At 45.8% G+C, this 18,579-nt stretch overlaps 1 protein-coding gene across 3 annotated transcripts in view; it reads left to right on the forward strand.

Moving 5' to 3' along the window:
* Positions 1-18,579, forward strand: part of LOC139531630 (D(3) dopamine receptor-like) — a 37,643-nt gene that overhangs the window by 15,275 nt on the left and 3,789 nt on the right. The window contains exons 4-7 of one of the 3 annotated variants that reach the window (XM_071328259.1): positions 1,939-2,084; positions 3,510-3,757; positions 6,315-6,380; positions 10,582-10,959. In XM_071328259.1, coding sequence (XP_071184360.1) covers positions 1,939-2,084; positions 3,510-3,757; positions 6,315-6,380; positions 10,582-10,959 — 838 coding nt within the window. Of the gene's footprint in view, positions 1-1,938; positions 2,085-3,509; positions 3,758-6,314; positions 6,381-10,581; positions 10,960-18,579 lie in introns of those variants that run through there. The other 2 variants (XM_071328257.1, XM_071328258.1) reach the window with 2 other exon arrangements.

Raw genomic sequence — 18,579 nt, forward strand, 5'->3', positions numbered from 1 at the left:
ATTGCTCGTGTTTCATGGCCCAAGCAAGTCTCTTCTTATTATTGGTGTCCTTTAGTAGTGGTTTCTTTGCAGCAATTCACCCATGAAGACCTGATTCACGCAGTCTCCTCTGAACAGTTGATGTTGAGATGTGTCTATTATTTGAACTCTGTGAAGCATTTATTTGGGCTGCAATTTCTGATGCTGGTAACTCTAATGAACCTATCTTCTGCAGCAGAGGTAACTATGGGTCTTCCTTTCCTGTGATGGTCCTCATGAGAGCCAGTTTCATCATAGCACTTGATTGTTTTTGCGACTGCACTTGAAGAAACTTTAAAAGTTCTTGACATTTTCCGAACTGACTGACCTTCATGTCTTACAGTAATGATGGACTGTCGTTTCTCTTTGCTTATTTGAGCTGTTCTTTTCATAATATGGACATGGTCTTTTACCAAATAGGGCTATCTTCTGTATACCACCCCTACCTTGTCACAACACAACTGATTGGCTCAAACCTATTAAGAAGGAAAGAAATTCCACCAATTAACTTTTAACAACCTGTTAATTGAAATGCATTCTAGGTGACTACCTCATGAAGCTGGTTGAGAGAATGCCAAGAGTATGCAAAGCTGTCATCATGGCAAAGGGTGGCTACTTTGAAGAATCTCAATTCCATATGTGTTATTTCATAGTTTTGATGTCTTCCCTATTATTCTACAATGTAGAAAATAGTAAAAGAGTCCAAACTTTTGACTGGTACTGTATGTTTTGGGCATTTGATAGAGTGCCTTTCAAAGCACAAAAATACAGTGGTATTGCAATGCATTTGCAGTAAATGCAGGACATTCATAATGTCCCATAGTTTATGGTGTTTAGTAATAAAATATATTAAGAGAAACCAAGAGTATGAAGATATAAAAATAAATCCAACCTGATTGATAATGTGATGGTGCATGCCCAGGGGTCAGAGTTGCACAGGGATCAAACCCTGAAGTGTTCTGAAGTGCTCCAATTCCTCTTGCCCAATGCTTCTTCACTGTTGTCATCTAGTTCTGTGAAATTGTTTTCCACACATTATTTTTTGACCTGTCCTAGGATCAGCTTGAAAATGAGCAAAAAGACACGAAGAGAGGGAGATAGAGAGTAAGAGAGAGAAAATGGGATAGTATTATTTTTTCGCCTCTGATTGTTTCTCTCGTGTTTTTGTGCTATGTTACCCTACCTCGAAAGGTAAGCTGGATCGAATCCCTGAGCTGACAAGGTAAAAATCTGTTGTTCTGCCCCTGAGCAAGGCAGTTAACCCACTGTTCCCCGGGCGCCGAAGTCGTGGATGTCGATTAAGGCAGCTCTCCGCACCTCTCTGATTCAGAGGGGTTGGGTTAAATGCGGAAGACACATTTTAGTTGAATGCATTCAGTTGTACAACTGACTAGGTATCCCCCTTTCCATTTCCCTTTCCTCCTCACCCCTTTACGTTCGGCGTGAGAAGAAAATGAATAATTACGTTGATGTGGTTAAACAATGGTGATGGCAGTAAGCTGGTTGTAGTGAAACGTGTTGTCTCATCAGTGTCTGAATCGGTTTGCCCCCTAATTACTGCTCCCTCTCCGTCACCGCCTCTACTCTCTCTGTTTGCACATGCTCATTACACATTATTGGCATATAACACAAGGTTGATACAGGTTTTAATCAAAGCTTTACTGGTCATATTGCTGAATAGTCAAATTGAGTAATTACAAAACAGTTTCAATATAAAAGCTCTTAATTTGCTGTTCCATTGTGGGTCTTGACATCACAGTCTTAGTGCTTCCTTCTCTTTCTGTTAGCTTCTAATTTATCAAACTTTTTTGGCCTCTGTCTTTTACAAAAAAAAATTCTCCCCCTTTTGTTTCTTCCTCTAACTTTTCCAACTTCTTTGGCTTCTCCCTCTTACAAATTGTCTGTGTGATCCATGTCCAGGTACACAGCGGTGGTGATGCCTGTCCTCTACAACACCACACACAGCTCCAGGAAGCGGGTCTCGGCCATGATCGCGACAGTGTGGATCCTGGCCTTCGCTGTCTCCTGCCCCCTTCTGTTCGGATTCAACACATCAGGTGAGACACGTGAGTACAGGTGAGACGCACCCACACCCCCTTGCGCATGTCAGACACGCCAGTGTAGATGAGATGGATGCCCAGTTTGAAATGAACCCCTAGCCAGCAAGGCCATATAACCCTGTACTACTTCCTCATAGATCTGGAAGGATCGGATGGGTATAATATGGTAGCTGCGCCACCAAACCCTCTGGTAGGCTTGGGAGTGTTACCACCACATTGCTTTCGCCCATCCAGTCCTTTTAGACAACTACAGGACATGTCGAGGCCGTTGTAGCTATTGAGACTGATTTTGGAATAGGCAACAGTCAACGGAACAGATGAGACACACTTTCAAAGATTAGGTAATGGAAGTAGAATTCTGTTCAATACTGCTATACAGACACCACAGAACAGGTGAGATATTAGACTTCACAGGTGAAGAACAGGTGAGATATTAGACTTCACAGGTTAAGAACAGGTGAGATATTAGACTTCACAGGTTAAGAACAGGTGAGATATTAGACCCCAAAGGTGAACTACACCAGAACAGGGGACTTGCTTAGCTCCAGTCAGGGTTTGGTTGTAGTACTAGGTTGGGAAGGAGAGGAGCTCCAGTCAGGGTTTGGTTGTAGTATTAGGTTGGGAAGGAGAGGACCTCCAGTCAGGGTTTGGTTGTTGTACTAGGTTGAGAAGGAGAGGAGCTCCAGTCAGGGTTTGGTTGTAGTACTAGGTTGGGAAGGAGAGGAGCTCCAGTCAGGGTTTGGTTGTAGTACTAGGCTGGGAAGGAGAGGAGCTCCAGTCAGGGTTTGGTTGTAGTACTAGGTTGGGAAGGAGAGGAGCTCCAGTCAGGGTTTGGTTGTAGTACTAGGCTGGGAAGGAGAGGAGCTCCAGTCAGGGTTTGGTTGTAGTACTAGGTTGGGAAGGAGAGGAGCTCCAGTCAGGGTTTGGTTGTAGTACTAGGTTGGGAAGGAGAGGAGCTCCAGTCAGGGTTTGGTTGTAGTACTAGGTTGGGAAGGAGAGGAGTCAGTCAGTCTCCCTCCTAGGGTCCTTGTGTGGTGAAGTATGCACTATTGATCCGGAGCAAACACTGTTCAATCACGTCCGAATGAACACAGAGCTAACATGCAATTTGCATACTCCACAACAAGGGGTCAATACCACTAATAGAAACGGGCCAATTTTCAGGGTATGGAAGGCTTCTCAACCCATGGATTTAAGTGGAGATTTAACTAAATGTATCAATGCTACCTGGTTTGAGCAGGTAGCATTTTACCAATGTGTATCAAACATTTTTAAATGAAGTGTGTCAATAACAGATGACACTTACTACAGTTATCTTGCTAGAAGGCCGTACGAGCGGTGCTGAAAAGAGACGTGTTGTTGATGTGTATTGTTTAGTCATTTGAACACAGTGGTTTTCTCCTCACCGTGGTTTTCTTCTTCCTCTCTCAGACGACCCGACGGTGTGCTCCATCTCCAACCCTGACTTTGTCATCTACTCGTCGGTGGTGTCCTTCTACCTGCCCTTCATCGTCACCCTGCTGGTGTACGTCCGCATCTACGTCTTCCTCAGGAAGAGGAGGAAGAGGATCGCCTTCCGCCAGGCCAGCAGCGGGAAGGTCCGGCCAGGTTCGGCCCAGCCCTCCGCGGTGAGAACACAGCCATATGGTCCCACAGTGACTGTGCAAATGAACATGGAAGTGAGTGCATTCACTCTCATACAACGCACACACACAAACACATATGCATGCATCAGCCTAGCAGTTAAGAGTGTTGGGCCTGTAACTGAAAGGTCGCCGGTTCGAATACCCAAACCTACTAGGTGAAAAATCTGCCAATGTGCCCTTGAGCAAGGCACTTAACCCTAACTGCTCCTGTAAGTCGTTCTGGATAAGAGCGTCTGGTAAAATGTCAAATGTAAGGGTTTCCTTATAGAAAAGCTAGCAAGCTCAATGTGACGCTCACGTCAACATTTCACTCATGAATAGCCAATGTCACAAGTGGCATCTGTCATGGTGATGTCAATGTCCACCGCCATTGTATAAAACGTGCACAATTGCCATGGAAACGGAGTGAGGCGATTATCCAGATATTAGGTTGGCGTAGTTACAGGAGTGACAATGATAAAACCTCTCCAAGGAGCTGTTGTGAGCTCCGCACTGCTGTCTAGGTGGCCTGGCGCCATGTGATGAGGAGCCGTAGGCTTGGGGAGTTTCTTTGATCATTGCAGTCACGATCAGTCAGTTTCAGGGTCATTTCCGTTACACTCGAGATTTCAGGGTATTTTCGTTACACTAAAGGTTTCAGGGTAATTTACGTTACACTCAAGATTTCAGGGTAATTTACGTTACACTTGACGTTTCAGGGTCCTTTACGTTACACTCGAGGTTTCAGGGTCATTTACGTCGCACTAGAGATTTCAGGGTCATTTACTTTACGCCAGAGGTTTCAGGGTCATTTACATTACGCTAGAGGTTTCAGGGTCATTTACATTACGCTAGAGGTTTCAGGGTCATTTACGTTACACTAGAGGTTTCAGGGTCATTTACATTACACTAGAGATTTCAGGGTCATTTACGTTACACTAGAGGTTTCTGGGTAATTTACGTTACACTAGAGGTTTCAGGGTCATTTACGTTACACTAGAGGTTTCAGAGTCATTTACGTTACGCTAGAGGTGACTACGGTCATGTCCATGATGTGACGGTAGCAGGTGGAAAGATTGTAGGACACACTATGTTACAGTCTATTTTTGACCTATACTTAACAAAAATATAAATGCAACATGCAACAATTTCAAGATAAGTTCATATCAGAAAATCAGTCAATGGAAATTAATTAATTAGACCCTAGTATATGGATTTCACATGACTGAGCAGGGGTGCAGCCAATGGTGGGCCTTGGAGGGCATAGGTCCACCCACTTGGGAGCCAGGCCCACCCACTGAGGAGCCAGGCCCAGCCAATCAGAATGAGTTTTCTCCCACAAAAGGGCTTGGGAAAACGCATGTGGCGTTCCTGGGCTGGCATGGTTACACATGGTCTGAGGTTGTGAGGCCGGTTGGATGTACTGCCAAATTCTCTAAAACGACGTTGGAGGCAGCTTATGGTAGAGAAATTAACATTCAATTATCTGGCAACAGCTCTGGTGGACATTCCTGCAGTCAGCTCCCTCCAAACTAGAGACATCTGTGGCATTGTGTTGTGTGACAAACATGCTAATTTTAAAGTGGCCTTTTATTGTCCCCAGCACAAGGTGCACCTGCAGGCGGGCGGGCCTGCGTGCGTCCATGTCATTACTCTGTGCTCATGAAACATGGGACCAACACTTTATGTTGCGTTTATATTTTTGTTCAATGTACTTAGAAATCACATTGTCAAACAAATGGTAATTACATGATAATTCTAAACAAATGACTATTTTGTTATTTGGGATTCAGTAAAATAGTCCATGAAATTATTTTTTGTTCCAAAAAGTGCCAATTGTTACCAGATAATTGTCTTAGTAACCAAGCAACACCATCTGGAGGGAAGTCAAATAACTAGGATTGTATTAGTGACATGCGGGTTATGAAATCAAATCCTTCATTTGAGTGGTGGATTGTGGGATCATTTCCAGTCTTTAACCCCAGGTGTGGATCATATTCATTATGGGATGGATGTTTAGTCAGCTCACATTCCAGGAGAAATCTGGGATGAGGGAACTAACGGAGTAGAGTGCTGTTTGGGAATGTTAGAACGGGGTTTAGTTCCAGCTAACTGGAGCAACATTTGATATGGAGACAAGAGCCCCTGTTTATTTTTGTATTAAAGAATGTAGTTTTTTTCTCACCTTCTAATTTTATTAGAGTCAAGCAGAGTTTACCTCAAGATCATCAGCAACACAGCAGGCAAAGATATTGAGAATCCGGTTTAAGTTGTTGGAGGGCCCTGTGACACAGGCGGTTTAGTTAACAGCTACTAGATGGATGGATGGATGGATGGGTGGGTGGATGGGGGGGATGGGTGGGTTGGGTGGGTGGGTTTCGGATGGATGGGTGGGGGGATGGGAGGGTGCTGACTGCTGAAAAAAAGTTGTTTACCTTTTGAAGGGTGAGTCAGGTGTGATATTTCCTCTCTGCCACCCCTCTCTCCCTCCTCTCCCCATCTCTCTCTCCCTCTCTCTTACCTCATGTCTGTTTACCTGTTGAAGGATGAGTCAGTCATCATTTGTATCTCTCTCTCAATCCCTCTCTCTCCCTTCATCTCTCTCTCCCAGGAGAAGTGTCTGCATGAGGAGTCCCCCAAGGAGAACAGAGACCTGTCCCCCATCAGGATCAAAGTGGTAAGAGCAGTTTGTGTGTGTGTGTGTGTGTGTGTGTGTGTGTGTGTGTGTGTGTGTGTGTGTGTGTGTGTGTGTGTGTGTGTGTGTGTGTGTGTGTGTGTGTGTGTGTGTGTGTGTGTGCCTTTGTAAATTCCTGTGTTTACCGTGTGTTCGAAAGTATGAGGAAGAGTTCTGGAGATGGATAGAAACAGATGACTTGTGTGTGTGTGTGTGTGTGTGTGTGTGTGTGTGTGTGTGTGTGTGTGTGTGTGTGTGTGTGTGTGTGTGTGTGTGTGTGTGTGTGTGTGTGTGTGTGTGTGTGTGTGGGGGTGGGTGGGCGTGTGTGTGTGGGTGGGCGTGTATGTGTGGGTGGGCGTGTGTGTGGGTGGGCGTGTGTGTGTGTGGGTGGGCGTGGGTGTATGTGCCTGCGTGTGTCCATGTCATTAGTCTGTGCTAGCCCCCGGGCTGTGAGGGAGCTGAAAATCTGAATTCTGATACCGGGCTCCTCTCCTCGCCTCACTGCCACTAAACTCGCAGGCTCTGGGTGTCCCGCTTTATTTGTCACACCAATCCACAAATGACTTCAAAGATGGAGCAAATGACAAGCTTTAATTCCCCCCTGTAAACAGTGCTGCGAGGCTCGGCTGTTATACGCAAGTTTAGACTGACAGGCGGAAACATGAGGAACAGGAAGGTCCCTGACAGGGTGGGGCGGAAATCAGGACAGACACATGTGGAATCATGAATAAATGTCAGAGAGTCAGGTCAGCTGGTGTCCCAGGTCTGAATCAATCCCTTATTATAGGGGAAATATGAAAGCGAACAGCTGCATCTAAATATCAGGCAAGGGGTTGTCTTTGGACCAGGGCCGGTTTCCCAAAAGCATCTTAAGGCTAAGTTAATCTTAGAACCTATAAAATGATCTTATGCTTATGAACTTATGCTTTTGGAAAACCGGGCCCTGATCAACAGTATGGTTGTCTATGGACCAGATCATGGCGAATATGGTGCCGGAGAGGATGACTGCAGTTTTATCGGCTCTTAACCAACTATGCTATTTTGTTACTTTTTTTCGCATTGTTTGTAACTTATTTTGTACGTAATGTTTCTGCTACCGTCTCTTATGAAAAGAGCTTCTGGACATCAGAACAGCAATTACTCACCAAGAATTAGACAAATATTTTTTCTTTAATGAGTCAGGAAGGATATCTCCAAAAAACCTGAACAGGCCCTCATCCCTGTCATTTGCTGGAGACTGAGATTTCCCTGAGAGATCGGGGTGCCTTGTGAGGATCAGGCGACGAGTGGCTAATCTGCGTTTGCCATCCGTACTGTTAGCCAACGTTCAATCGCTGGAAAATAAATGGGATGAACTGAAAGCATGTAGATCCTACCTACGGGACATTAAAAACTAATATCTTATGTTTCACCGAGTCGTGGCTGAACGACAACAATAATAACATACAGCTGGTGGGTTATACACTCTATCGGCAGGACAGAACAGCAGCCTCGGGTAAGACACGGGGCAGTGGCCTATGTATATTTGTAAACAACAGGTAGAGTATCTCATGATTAGCTGTATTTTTCGTAGCTGTGTACATACCACCACAGACAAATGCTGGCACTAAAACGGCACTCAATGAGCTGTATATGGCCATAAGCAAACAGGAAAATACTCATCCAGAGGCGGTGCTCCTAGTGACCAGGGACTTTAATGCAGGGAAACTTAAAACAGTTTTACCAAATTTCTATCAGCATGTTAAATGTGCAAGGGAAAAAACTCTAGACCACCTTTACACCACACACACAGAGTCGTGTACAAAGCTCTCCCTCGCCCTCCATTTGGCAAATCTGACCATAATTCTATCCTCCTGATTCCTGCTTACAAGCAAAAATTAAAGCAGGAAGCACCAGTCACTTGGTCTATAAAAAAGTGGTCAGATGAAGCAGATGTTAAACTACAGGACTATTTTGCTAGCACAGACGGGAATATGTTCTGGACTTCTTCCGATGGCATTGAGGAGTACACCACCTCAGTCAATGGCTTCATCAATAAGTCTATCGATGATGTCGTTCCCACAGTGACTGTACGTACATACCCCAACCAGATGCCATGGATTACAGGCAACATTCGCACTGAGCTAAAGGGTAGAGCTGCCGCTTTCAATGAGCAGGACTCTAACCCGGAAGCTTATAAGAAATCCCGCTATACCCTCCGACAAAAACCATCAAACAGGCAAAGCTTCAATACAGGACTAAGATTGAATCCTACTACACCGGATCCGACGCTTGTCGGATGTGGCAGGGCTTGCAAACTATTACAGACTACAAAGGGAAGCACAGCCGAGAGCTGCCCAGTGACACAAGCCTACCAGACGAGCTAAATAACTTCTATGCTCGCTTCGAGGCAAGTAACACTGAAACATGCATGAAAGCATCAGCTGTTCTGGACGACTGTGTGATCACGCTCCCCGCAGCCAGTAAGACCTTTAAACAGGTCAACATTCACAAGGCCGCTGGGCCAGACGGATTACCAGGACGTGTACTCCGAGCATGCGCTGACCAACTGGCAAGTGTCGTCACAGACATTTTCAACCTCTCTCTGTCTGAGTCTTTAATACTAACATGTTTCAAGCAGACCACCACAGTCCCTGTGCCCAATAACACTAAGGTAACCTGCCTAAATGACTATCCACCCGTAGCACTCACGTCTGTAGCCATGAAGTGCTTTGAAAGGCTGGTCATGGCTCACATCGACACCCTTATCCCAGAAACCCTAGACCCACTCCAATTTGCATACCGCCCCAACAGATCCACAGATGATGCAATCTCTATTGCACTCCACACTGCCCTTTCCCACCTGGACAAAAGGAACACCTATGTGAGAATGCTATTCATTGACTACAGCTCAGCGTTCAACACCGTAGTGCCCTCAAAGCTCATCACTAAGATAAGCACCCTAGGACTAAAAACCTTGCTGTGCAACTGGATCCTGGACTTCCTGACGGGCCATCCCCAGGGGGTAAGGGTAGGTAACAACACAACCGCCACACTGATCCTCAACACAGGGGCCCCTCAGGGGTGCGTGCTCAGTCCCCTCCTGTACTCCCTGTTCACTCATGACTGCACGGCCAGGCACGACTCCATCACCATCATTAAGTTTGCCGATGACACAACAGTGGGTCACCGACAACAATGAGACAGCCTATAGGGAGGAGGTCAGAGACCTGACCGTGTGGTGCAAGGACAACAACCTCTCCCTCAATGTGATCAAGACAAAGGAGTTGATTGTGGACTACAGGAAAAGGAGGACGAGCACGCACCCATTTTCATCGACTGGGCTGTAGTGGAGCAGGTTGAGAGCTTCAAGTTCCTTGGCGTCCACATCACCAACAAACTAACATGGTCCAAGCACACCAAGACAGCCGTGAAGAGGGCACGACAAAGCCTATTCCCCCTCAGGAGACTGAAAAGATTTGGCATGAGTCCTCAGATCCTCAAAAGGTTTTACAGCTGCACCATCGAGAGCATCCTAAGGGTTGCATCACTGCCTGGTATGGCAACTGCTCGGCCTCCGACCACAAGGCACTACAGAGGGTAGTGCGTACGACAAGCTTCCTGCCATCCAGGACCTCTATACCAGGCGGTGTCAGAGGAAGGCCCTAAAAATTGTCAAAGACTCCAGCTACCCTAGTCATAGACTGTTCTCTCTACTACCACATGGCAAGCGGTACCGGAGGGCCAAGTCTAGGCCCAAGAGGCTTCTAAACGGCTTCTACCCCCAAGCCATAAGACTCCTGAACATCTAATCAAATGGCTACCCAGACTATTTGCATTGCCCCCCCCCCGCCCTTCTATGCTGCATAATCATTTTAATAACTCTATCTACATGTACATATTACCTCGACACCGGTGCCCCCGCACATTGACTCTGTACTGGTACCCCCTGTATATAGCCCCACTATTGTTATTTTACTGCTGCTCTTTAATTATTTGTTATTCTTAGCTCTTACTTTTTTGGGGGTATTTTCTTAAAAGTGTATTGTTGGTTAAGGGCTTGTAAGTAAGCATTTCACTGTAAAGTCTACACCTGTTGTATTCGGCGCATGTGACAAGTAACATTTGATTTGATTTAAATCAACAGTATTCTTGCCTATGGACCAGATCAACAGTAAGGGCATTGCTCAGCACCTTCAGATGTGACTGACTGTGTTCCTTTCAGGAGAGTATAGAGTCGGCAGGGCCCCCTAAAGCTCACCTCCTGTCAGGGTGTCTGCGGCGTAAGCGTCCCCGGACGGCCCCTGTGGAGAACACTCTGCTGCCCCCGGTGGACATCCAGAACTACTGCAGCATCAGCCACGCCTCCTGCGGCCGCACTGAGCACGACCGCGCCGAGGAAGAGGTGGCCAAAGAGAAAGAGCGTATTCCTGCGCGGAGGAGCTGCGAGGTCAAGGAGCTGACCAATGGACGCATTCACACGGCACTCCGTCCCGCCCCCCACTCCCAGTCCCTGACAGGCCAACAACAACATCGAGTCAGGAGCATGCAGAACAGGGAGAAGAAGGCTACGCAGATGCTGGCCATTGTGCTTGGTGAGTAGCTCTACTGTTTGTATTAGGCCTATCACCATCTGTATAATGTACTTAGCTCTATTAACTCTACCATGTGATTTGACTGAGAACATGTTGACCATGAGAATGGACCAGTAATTCTTAGAACATAGAAAAAAAATTGTTAAGCTATTCCTAAAGTACATTACATGTGCATCAGTGAGGCTGCTGAGGGGAGAACGGCTCATAATAATGGCCAGAACGGAGCAAATGGAATGGCATGGAAACCATATGTTTGATACCATTCCTGGGCAGTAATTACCCAGAGCCCTTTGTCCCCAATTAAGGTGCCACCAACCTCTTGTGATGTGCATTGATGGAATGCACTTTAGGGATCTAGTGAGTGACTATGTATTTTATTTTTTACAAAAAGGTCAAATGGTTGTGCACTGTTAAAATGAAGTGCTCTATAACACAAAAACTAGTGGCAACTGAGCTTCCACCACCTTAGAAACGAAACCTTGACTTTGCTGGAGTATTGAAACACATGGTTCTGAGGGTATTGGGACAGATTTAAGGTGTACTGAAACATTCATCCTGAGGTGTTCTGAAACATGACATGGTGTGTTGTAACACCACTTAATCAAGAGTTGCGCAGCACCTTGAGCGACTAAGGTTGAAAACACTGGCATTTCGAGTCCTGTCTAGTGCAGAATTAGATCCCTTCTTCTAGTGTTTCGAGTCCTGTCTAGTGCAGAATTAGATCCCTTCTTCCGGTGTTTCGAGTCCTGTCTAGTGCAGAATTAGATCCCTTCTTCTGGTGTTTCGAGTCCTGTCTAGTGCAGAATTAGATCCCTTCTTCTGGTGTTTCGAGTCCTGTCTAGTGCAGAATTAGATCCCTTCTTCTGGTGTTTCGAGTCCTGTCTAGTGCAGAATTAGATCCCTTCTTCCGGTGTTCCCAAATACTGTGAATGGGAGTCCCTGCTCAAATATGGTGTGCTGACAAATGCCTCATCAGCAATTCCAAAAGGTCAAATGGACAGTATTATGCTCAAACAAAGGACACGAGAAAATACAGTTTTGTTAATAAGTTTGTCCAGGATAATAATGAGTACAAAATGTGTTTTTCAAGGCGAGATTGAAGCTTCAAATGCTTTCTTATTTGCAAATGATCAAATGACAACAAAACATTAACAGGTCTTTAACATTTTTACATTGATCTGTAAGGTATTTATCATATTCTACCAAAATCAACAGAAATGTGGCATTATATTTCACATTCATGGAATAAAAAAATACAGGCAATGACTGCTAATGTTAGCAGTAGCAGTCATACAAAACTTCAGCCCCGTCTCAATGCAATCCACCAGTCATCCATTATGCTAATGTCCTAACCTGAGTCTTTATATTAAGGTGATGGTACATGGAAGGCTGTACAGATGAATTGAATCACAGTTGAGTTAGAGGATATGATTGACAGTTGAGTTGGCATTAGTCTGTGATCCTGGCTGTGGTTAGGATTGGCCAGACGGTGTTTTTCTGCAGGGAAACAGAAATGGCTAATAATAATGACTAGCAATAATGAATGTACATAAATGCATCATTAGGATATCAAATGCTATAATATTAATACATTGCAATACAAATACAATTATTAAATATAAATAACAATATGTAAAAATAATATGTGATTATGCTATGCAAATATAGAGTCAAGATTCCAATATGAATGTCAGGTGGGATGCGGTAGGCCAAAGCTAGAGCAGGCTAAAATGGCAGAGGCTAATTAGTTTACCATATAGCATGTGGGGTATACATCAAAACAGTAGATACAACTCACGAAGCTAGTATTAACTCAAAAGCAGGCCTTCGTTTGCATAAAAAATAAAGTGCACGACAGGTGTAAATACATTATGTGTCAGTTAACTACAGCACATGTAACGTCAAGAGCTGTCAGAGCAGCTCACAGATCACTGCGCCTGTACATAGCTCATCTGTAAATAGCCCATCCAATCTTCCTCATCCCCATACTGTATTTATTTATTTATCTTGCTCCTTTGCACCCCAGTATCTCAACTTGCACATTCATCTTCTGCACATTCTACCATTCCAGTGTTTAATTGCTATATTGTAATTACTTCGCACCATGGCCTATTTATTGCCTTACCTCTCTTATCCTACCTCATTTGCACATGCTGTATATAGATTTTTCTACTGTATTATTGATTGTATGTTTGTTTATTCCATGTGTAACTCTGTGTTGTTGTATGTGTCGAACTGCTTTGCTTTATCTTGGCCAGGTCGCAGTTGCAAATGAGAACTTGTTCTCAACTAGCCTTCCTGGTTAAATAAAGGTTAAATAAAAATATATATAAAAAGAAAACAGATCAATGAATCAAAGTAGCTGTTTTACTTGGACTATTAGCATGTGTGGCTGAAATGTTACACAAAACAAATGTTTTTATACTTGCCCATGCTAGAGGGCAAACCTGCCATGAATGCCCTCCATCTTCCTCCATGCCTCAGACTGGGGGGAATTCTAAACATTACAGAAGCACGATGTCTGAAGTTCACATTTTGCCTTTAATCATTTTGCCTTTAAATGAAAATTCTCCCTAGGCCCTTTTCAGACTTGAGATAAGTTGATTTAACGTGGAATGAATCAATTTAAAAAAGTGACTTTAGTAAAACATTTATTCAGTCCATGTTAAGTCTACTTATGTCAAGTCTGAATGAGGCCCCATGTGCTCAGTGTAACAAGTGTGGTTCAGCACAACAGTTTAGTTTTGCTGAACCTGGTAGACTGGCTGAGTGGACTAAGGCAGGGTTTTGACAAGCAGGATAACCGGGTTCACATCCACCTTCTCACAGGAATACCAGTGATGAAGGCCCACTTTATGAATGTTACCTCTGCTATAACGTACATAGCCCTAAACATTTTGATTGTAACATGATTTATAATCTCACAAAGTTGCCTGGAAACTGTAGCCTATAATTAGTGCCAAAGTCTACCTTAGGAAAAGTATACATTCCCAGTGTCTTCTTTAAAATCTTAAATGAAAATATTGACAGAGCATTCCATATTTACAATCAATCAATATTTATGCTATAAATCAAATGCAATTTAAAAAGCATTGAGAGACATTTATTTTAGTGTTTGGTGCTGCCTTTTACATGCACTGAAACACCAGAAAGGGTTTTCACAACACTCTCTAAAAAACACAATGATTCAGATTGAAGAGCCACTTTGGGTGTTTCAGAGTACTTCCATTCTGTTTTGAAGTACATTCATTGTATCATCACACCAGATCTCAGTTTAGGTGCACTACTTTTCATGCTTTTACGACACAACCATGGTGTTTTGTGTCTTTCTATTTCAACAGTGTGGGGGATGATAGACTGTGAACACTGTTGTACAATACTGAGGTTATGGCCATGGGAGTCAGAGGACAGAATCACTTTCCCTCGCAGATCTATTACCGCCATTATAACGCCACTATACTCCACAACACAATAGAACAATGTCTGCAGTGCACTACAAAGCCAATATATTGCCTATGTGGGATATCAGTTACAATTCATTATCTTCACTGCTGGGTGCCTAGCACTAGTTAGTCTGCAGATTTAGTGAGTCTTTAGTCAATCAGAACAAACCATTGGAAAGCTCAAATGTAAATTGGATGGGTGGATCCAAAGATAGATATCCACTCTACGAGACCAAACACCTGCTACCAAACAACTCTCTTTTTCACACACACACACACACACACACACACACACACACACACACACACACACACACACACACACACACACACACACACACACACACACACACACACACACACACACACACACACAGTAATGATTAGTGGTGGTGTTGACGGCCATTGGTCCAGGCTGTTCACTGTGAGAGCTGACATGTTGGTGAGTCCAGGCCCTACTGAGTGACACTGAAGCTAATCAGAGGTGTCTACTTAATTAGACAGAGGAATCACACACACACACGCATGTACGCACACACAGAGCAGATGGGTGTGTGTGTGCGTGTGTGACTGCATGTGTGACTGCTCTGTGACAATGGTGGGAAACAGTGAGCGCTAGTGGGTGGAGAGAGGTACACAGTGAAATGCAAAGGAATAATAGTTATCCCACACCTGCATTCCTTTTATCACCATTAGAGGTGCCATAACTGTCCTTCAGCTCTATTTATTTGCCCAGGGTTGGACACACACACACACACACACACACACACACACACACACACACACACACACACACACACACACACACACACACACACACACACACACACACACACACACACACACACACACACACACACACACACACACACACACACACACACACACACACACACACACGGAGCAGATGTCCTCAGCCTCACACACTCCCTAGCTTCTCTGGCCAAGAGAGAATTGGATTGGTCTTTAAACTGTGGGGGAGACACTTTCTAAATTCCACATCGACCCTTAGCCACACCCCAGCCCTCTACCCTCTAAGCACTCACTCCCCTCCAACACCCCAGCCCTCTACCCTCTAAGCACTCACTCCCCTCCAACACCCCAGCCCTCTACCCTCTAAGCACTCACTCCCCTCCAACACCCCAGCCCTCTACCCTCTAAGCACTCACTCCCCTCCAACACCCCAGCCCTCTACCCTCTAAGCACTCACTCCCCTCCAACACCCCAGCCCTCTACCCTCTAAGCACTCACTCCCCTCCAACACCCCAGCCCACTACCCTCTAAGCACTCACTCCCCTCCAACACCCCCAGCCCACTACCCTAATCACTCCCTCCCCCCAGCCCTCTAAGAACCCCCCCAGCCCACTACCCTAATCACTCCCTCCCCCCAGCCCTCTAAGAACCCCCCCAGCCCACTACCCTAATCACTCCCTCCCCCCAGCCCTCTAAGAACCCCCCCAGCCCACTACCCTAATCACTCCTTCCCCCCAGCCCTCTAAGAACCCCCCCAGCCCACTACCCTAATCACTCCCTCCCCCCAGCCCTCTAAGAACCCCCCCAGCCCACTACCCTAATCACTCCTTCCCCCCAGCCCTCTAAGAACCCCCCCAGCCCACTACCCTAATCACTCCCTCCCCCCAGCCCTCTAAGAACCCCCCCAGCCCACTACCCTAATCACTCCCTCCCCCCAGCCCTCTAAGAACCCCCCCAGCCCACTACCCTAATCACTCCCTCCCCCCAGCCCTCTAAGAACCCCCCCAGCCCACTACCCTAATCACTCCTTCCCCCCAGCCCTCTAAGAACCCCCCCAGCCCACTACCCTAATCACTCCCTCCCCCCAGCCCTCTAAGAACCCCCCCAGCCCACTACCCTAATCACTCCTTCCCCCCAGCCCTCTAAGAACCCCCCCAGCCCACTACCCTAATCACTCCTTCCCCCCAGCCCTCTAAGAACCCCCCCAGCCCACTACCCTAATCACTGCTTCCCCCCAGCCCTCTAAGAACCCCCCCAGCCCACTACCCTAATCACTCCCTCCCCCCAGCCCTCTAAGAACCCCCCCAGCCCACTACCCTAATCACTCCTTCCCCCCAGCCCTCTAAGAACCCCCCCAGCCCACTACCCTAATCACTGCTTCCCCCTAACACTCTAAGAACCCCCCCAGCCCACTACCCTAATCACTCCTTCCCCCCAGCCCTCTAAGAACCCCCCCAGCCCACTACCCTAATCACTCCTTCCCCCCAGCCCTCTAAGAACCCCCCCAGCCCACTACCCTAATCACTCCCTCCCCCCAGCCCTCTAAGAACCCCCCCAGCCCACTACCCTAATCACTCCTTCCCCCCAGCCCTCTAAGAACCCCCCCAGCCCACTACCCTAATCACTGCTTCCCCCTAACACTCTAAGAACCCCCCCCAGCCCACTACCCTAAGCACTCCCTCCCCCTAACACTCTAAGAACCCCCCCCCCCCACCCTAAACACATGGCCCCCAAGCCGGATCCGGCCGGTGACGCATTTCTATTTCTATTCAGTCTGCGCAATGATTTGTGTTGTCAATTCAGCTCGGCCCGCTTCCATGCCTACCGCCCGCGTTGCGCTGCACTACAAGTCACAGCAAGCACTGCCAACGTACTGCACGCCAAATGGCAGTGCATCGCCACACACACACACACACAGTCTTGTACAGCTAACCTTGTGGGGACATACAATTCAGTCCCATTCAAAATCCTATTTTCCCTAACCCCTAACCCTAACCCTAACCCTAACCCTAATCCTAACCCGTACTCTTACCCTAACCCTAACCCAAAAACCTAAACTTTATCCTAACCCTAAACCTAACCCTAATCCTAACCCGTACTCTTACCCTAACCCTAACCCAAAAACCTAAACTTTATCCTAACCCTAAACCTAACCCTAGCTCCTAACCCTAACCCTACAACTAACCCTAGCTCCTAACCTTAATATTTAACTTAATTCTAACCCTAACACTAATTCTAACCTTAACCCTAAACCCCCTAGAAATAGCATTTGACCTTGTGGGGACTAACAAAATGGTCCCGTGTGGCTCAGCTGGTAGAGCATGGCGCTTGCAACGCCAGGGTTGTGGGTTCATTCCCCACGGGGGGACCAGGATGAATATGTATGAACTTTCCAATTTGTAAGTCGCTCTGGATAAGAGCGTCTGCTAAATGACTTAAATGTAAATGTAATGTAAATGTCCCCAGCTGGTCAATTTTTACTTTGTTTACTATTCTTGTAGGGACTTCTGGTCCCCACAAGAATAGTTAAACACGTCCACACACACACACCCCTCCTCCTAGACCCACACACACAAGAGCCAGTCAGTGCGCTGTATCATGTCATCACTAATAGCACTGACCGAATCTTCTACCGGACCGAAAGTTGAAACGTGTTGTAGGCTAAATGTCCATGCCAAGTTTCGGTTCCAACGGGGCATTGCTGTTGCCTACAGAAAGTGTCATATTAGTAGTCAAAAGTTATAAGATAAAGGATTATTCACATGCGGGTATAAGTTACTACTAAAGGAGAATAGGGCACACAAGCGACTGCCAGTATAAATAAGTCAACAGTTGAGTCATCTACTTTATGAAATTACAGCCTGATGCGCTCACTTTGCTGAATTCAGCGTCAATTGCGCTGCTTTCGTGTCAGGTTTACAGCGCGCAGCAGAGGGAAAGTGTTCAGACACATGCCAGTCGTAACAAGGCTACTAAAATGTTGCAGTCTGCCTTCGGTTTTTAAAGCTTGACAATGAATAACCAAAAAACTAAACCTGCAACAAAACACAATACAAATGAGAAACATGTAGGCCTATTACAGCAACATTTGAGCAATAGTCTAGGCTGGCTTTTTTTCTTCCATTAAACTTTTTGATTAGGGTTGCAGCCTATTATGCACATCTGCAAGCATAGCAGCAAAGGCTGGACAAATGATTTCTCTTTTTTAATATGTTAAAATGCTATATACAGCACCCTATATACATCAGTGGACATTATAAAGGGACACATTTGTCCAAACAAAACAACAGCCAGTTTGGGCCAGTTGTATGCACTTTGTTTGTAAAAACAAAACATAATAAGCTATGTCTGGCACGCAAATTCGTTATTTTTTCAATATGGCCTGTGCGCTGATTGACAGCCCTGCTCTAAGCACCACTCTACCCTCTACCC

This window comes from Salvelinus alpinus, chromosome 10 (genome assembly GCF_045679555.1).
Source record: "Salvelinus alpinus chromosome 10, SLU_Salpinus.1, whole genome shotgun sequence".
Taxonomy (NCBI): domain Eukaryota; kingdom Metazoa; phylum Chordata; class Actinopteri; order Salmoniformes; family Salmonidae; genus Salvelinus; species Salvelinus alpinus.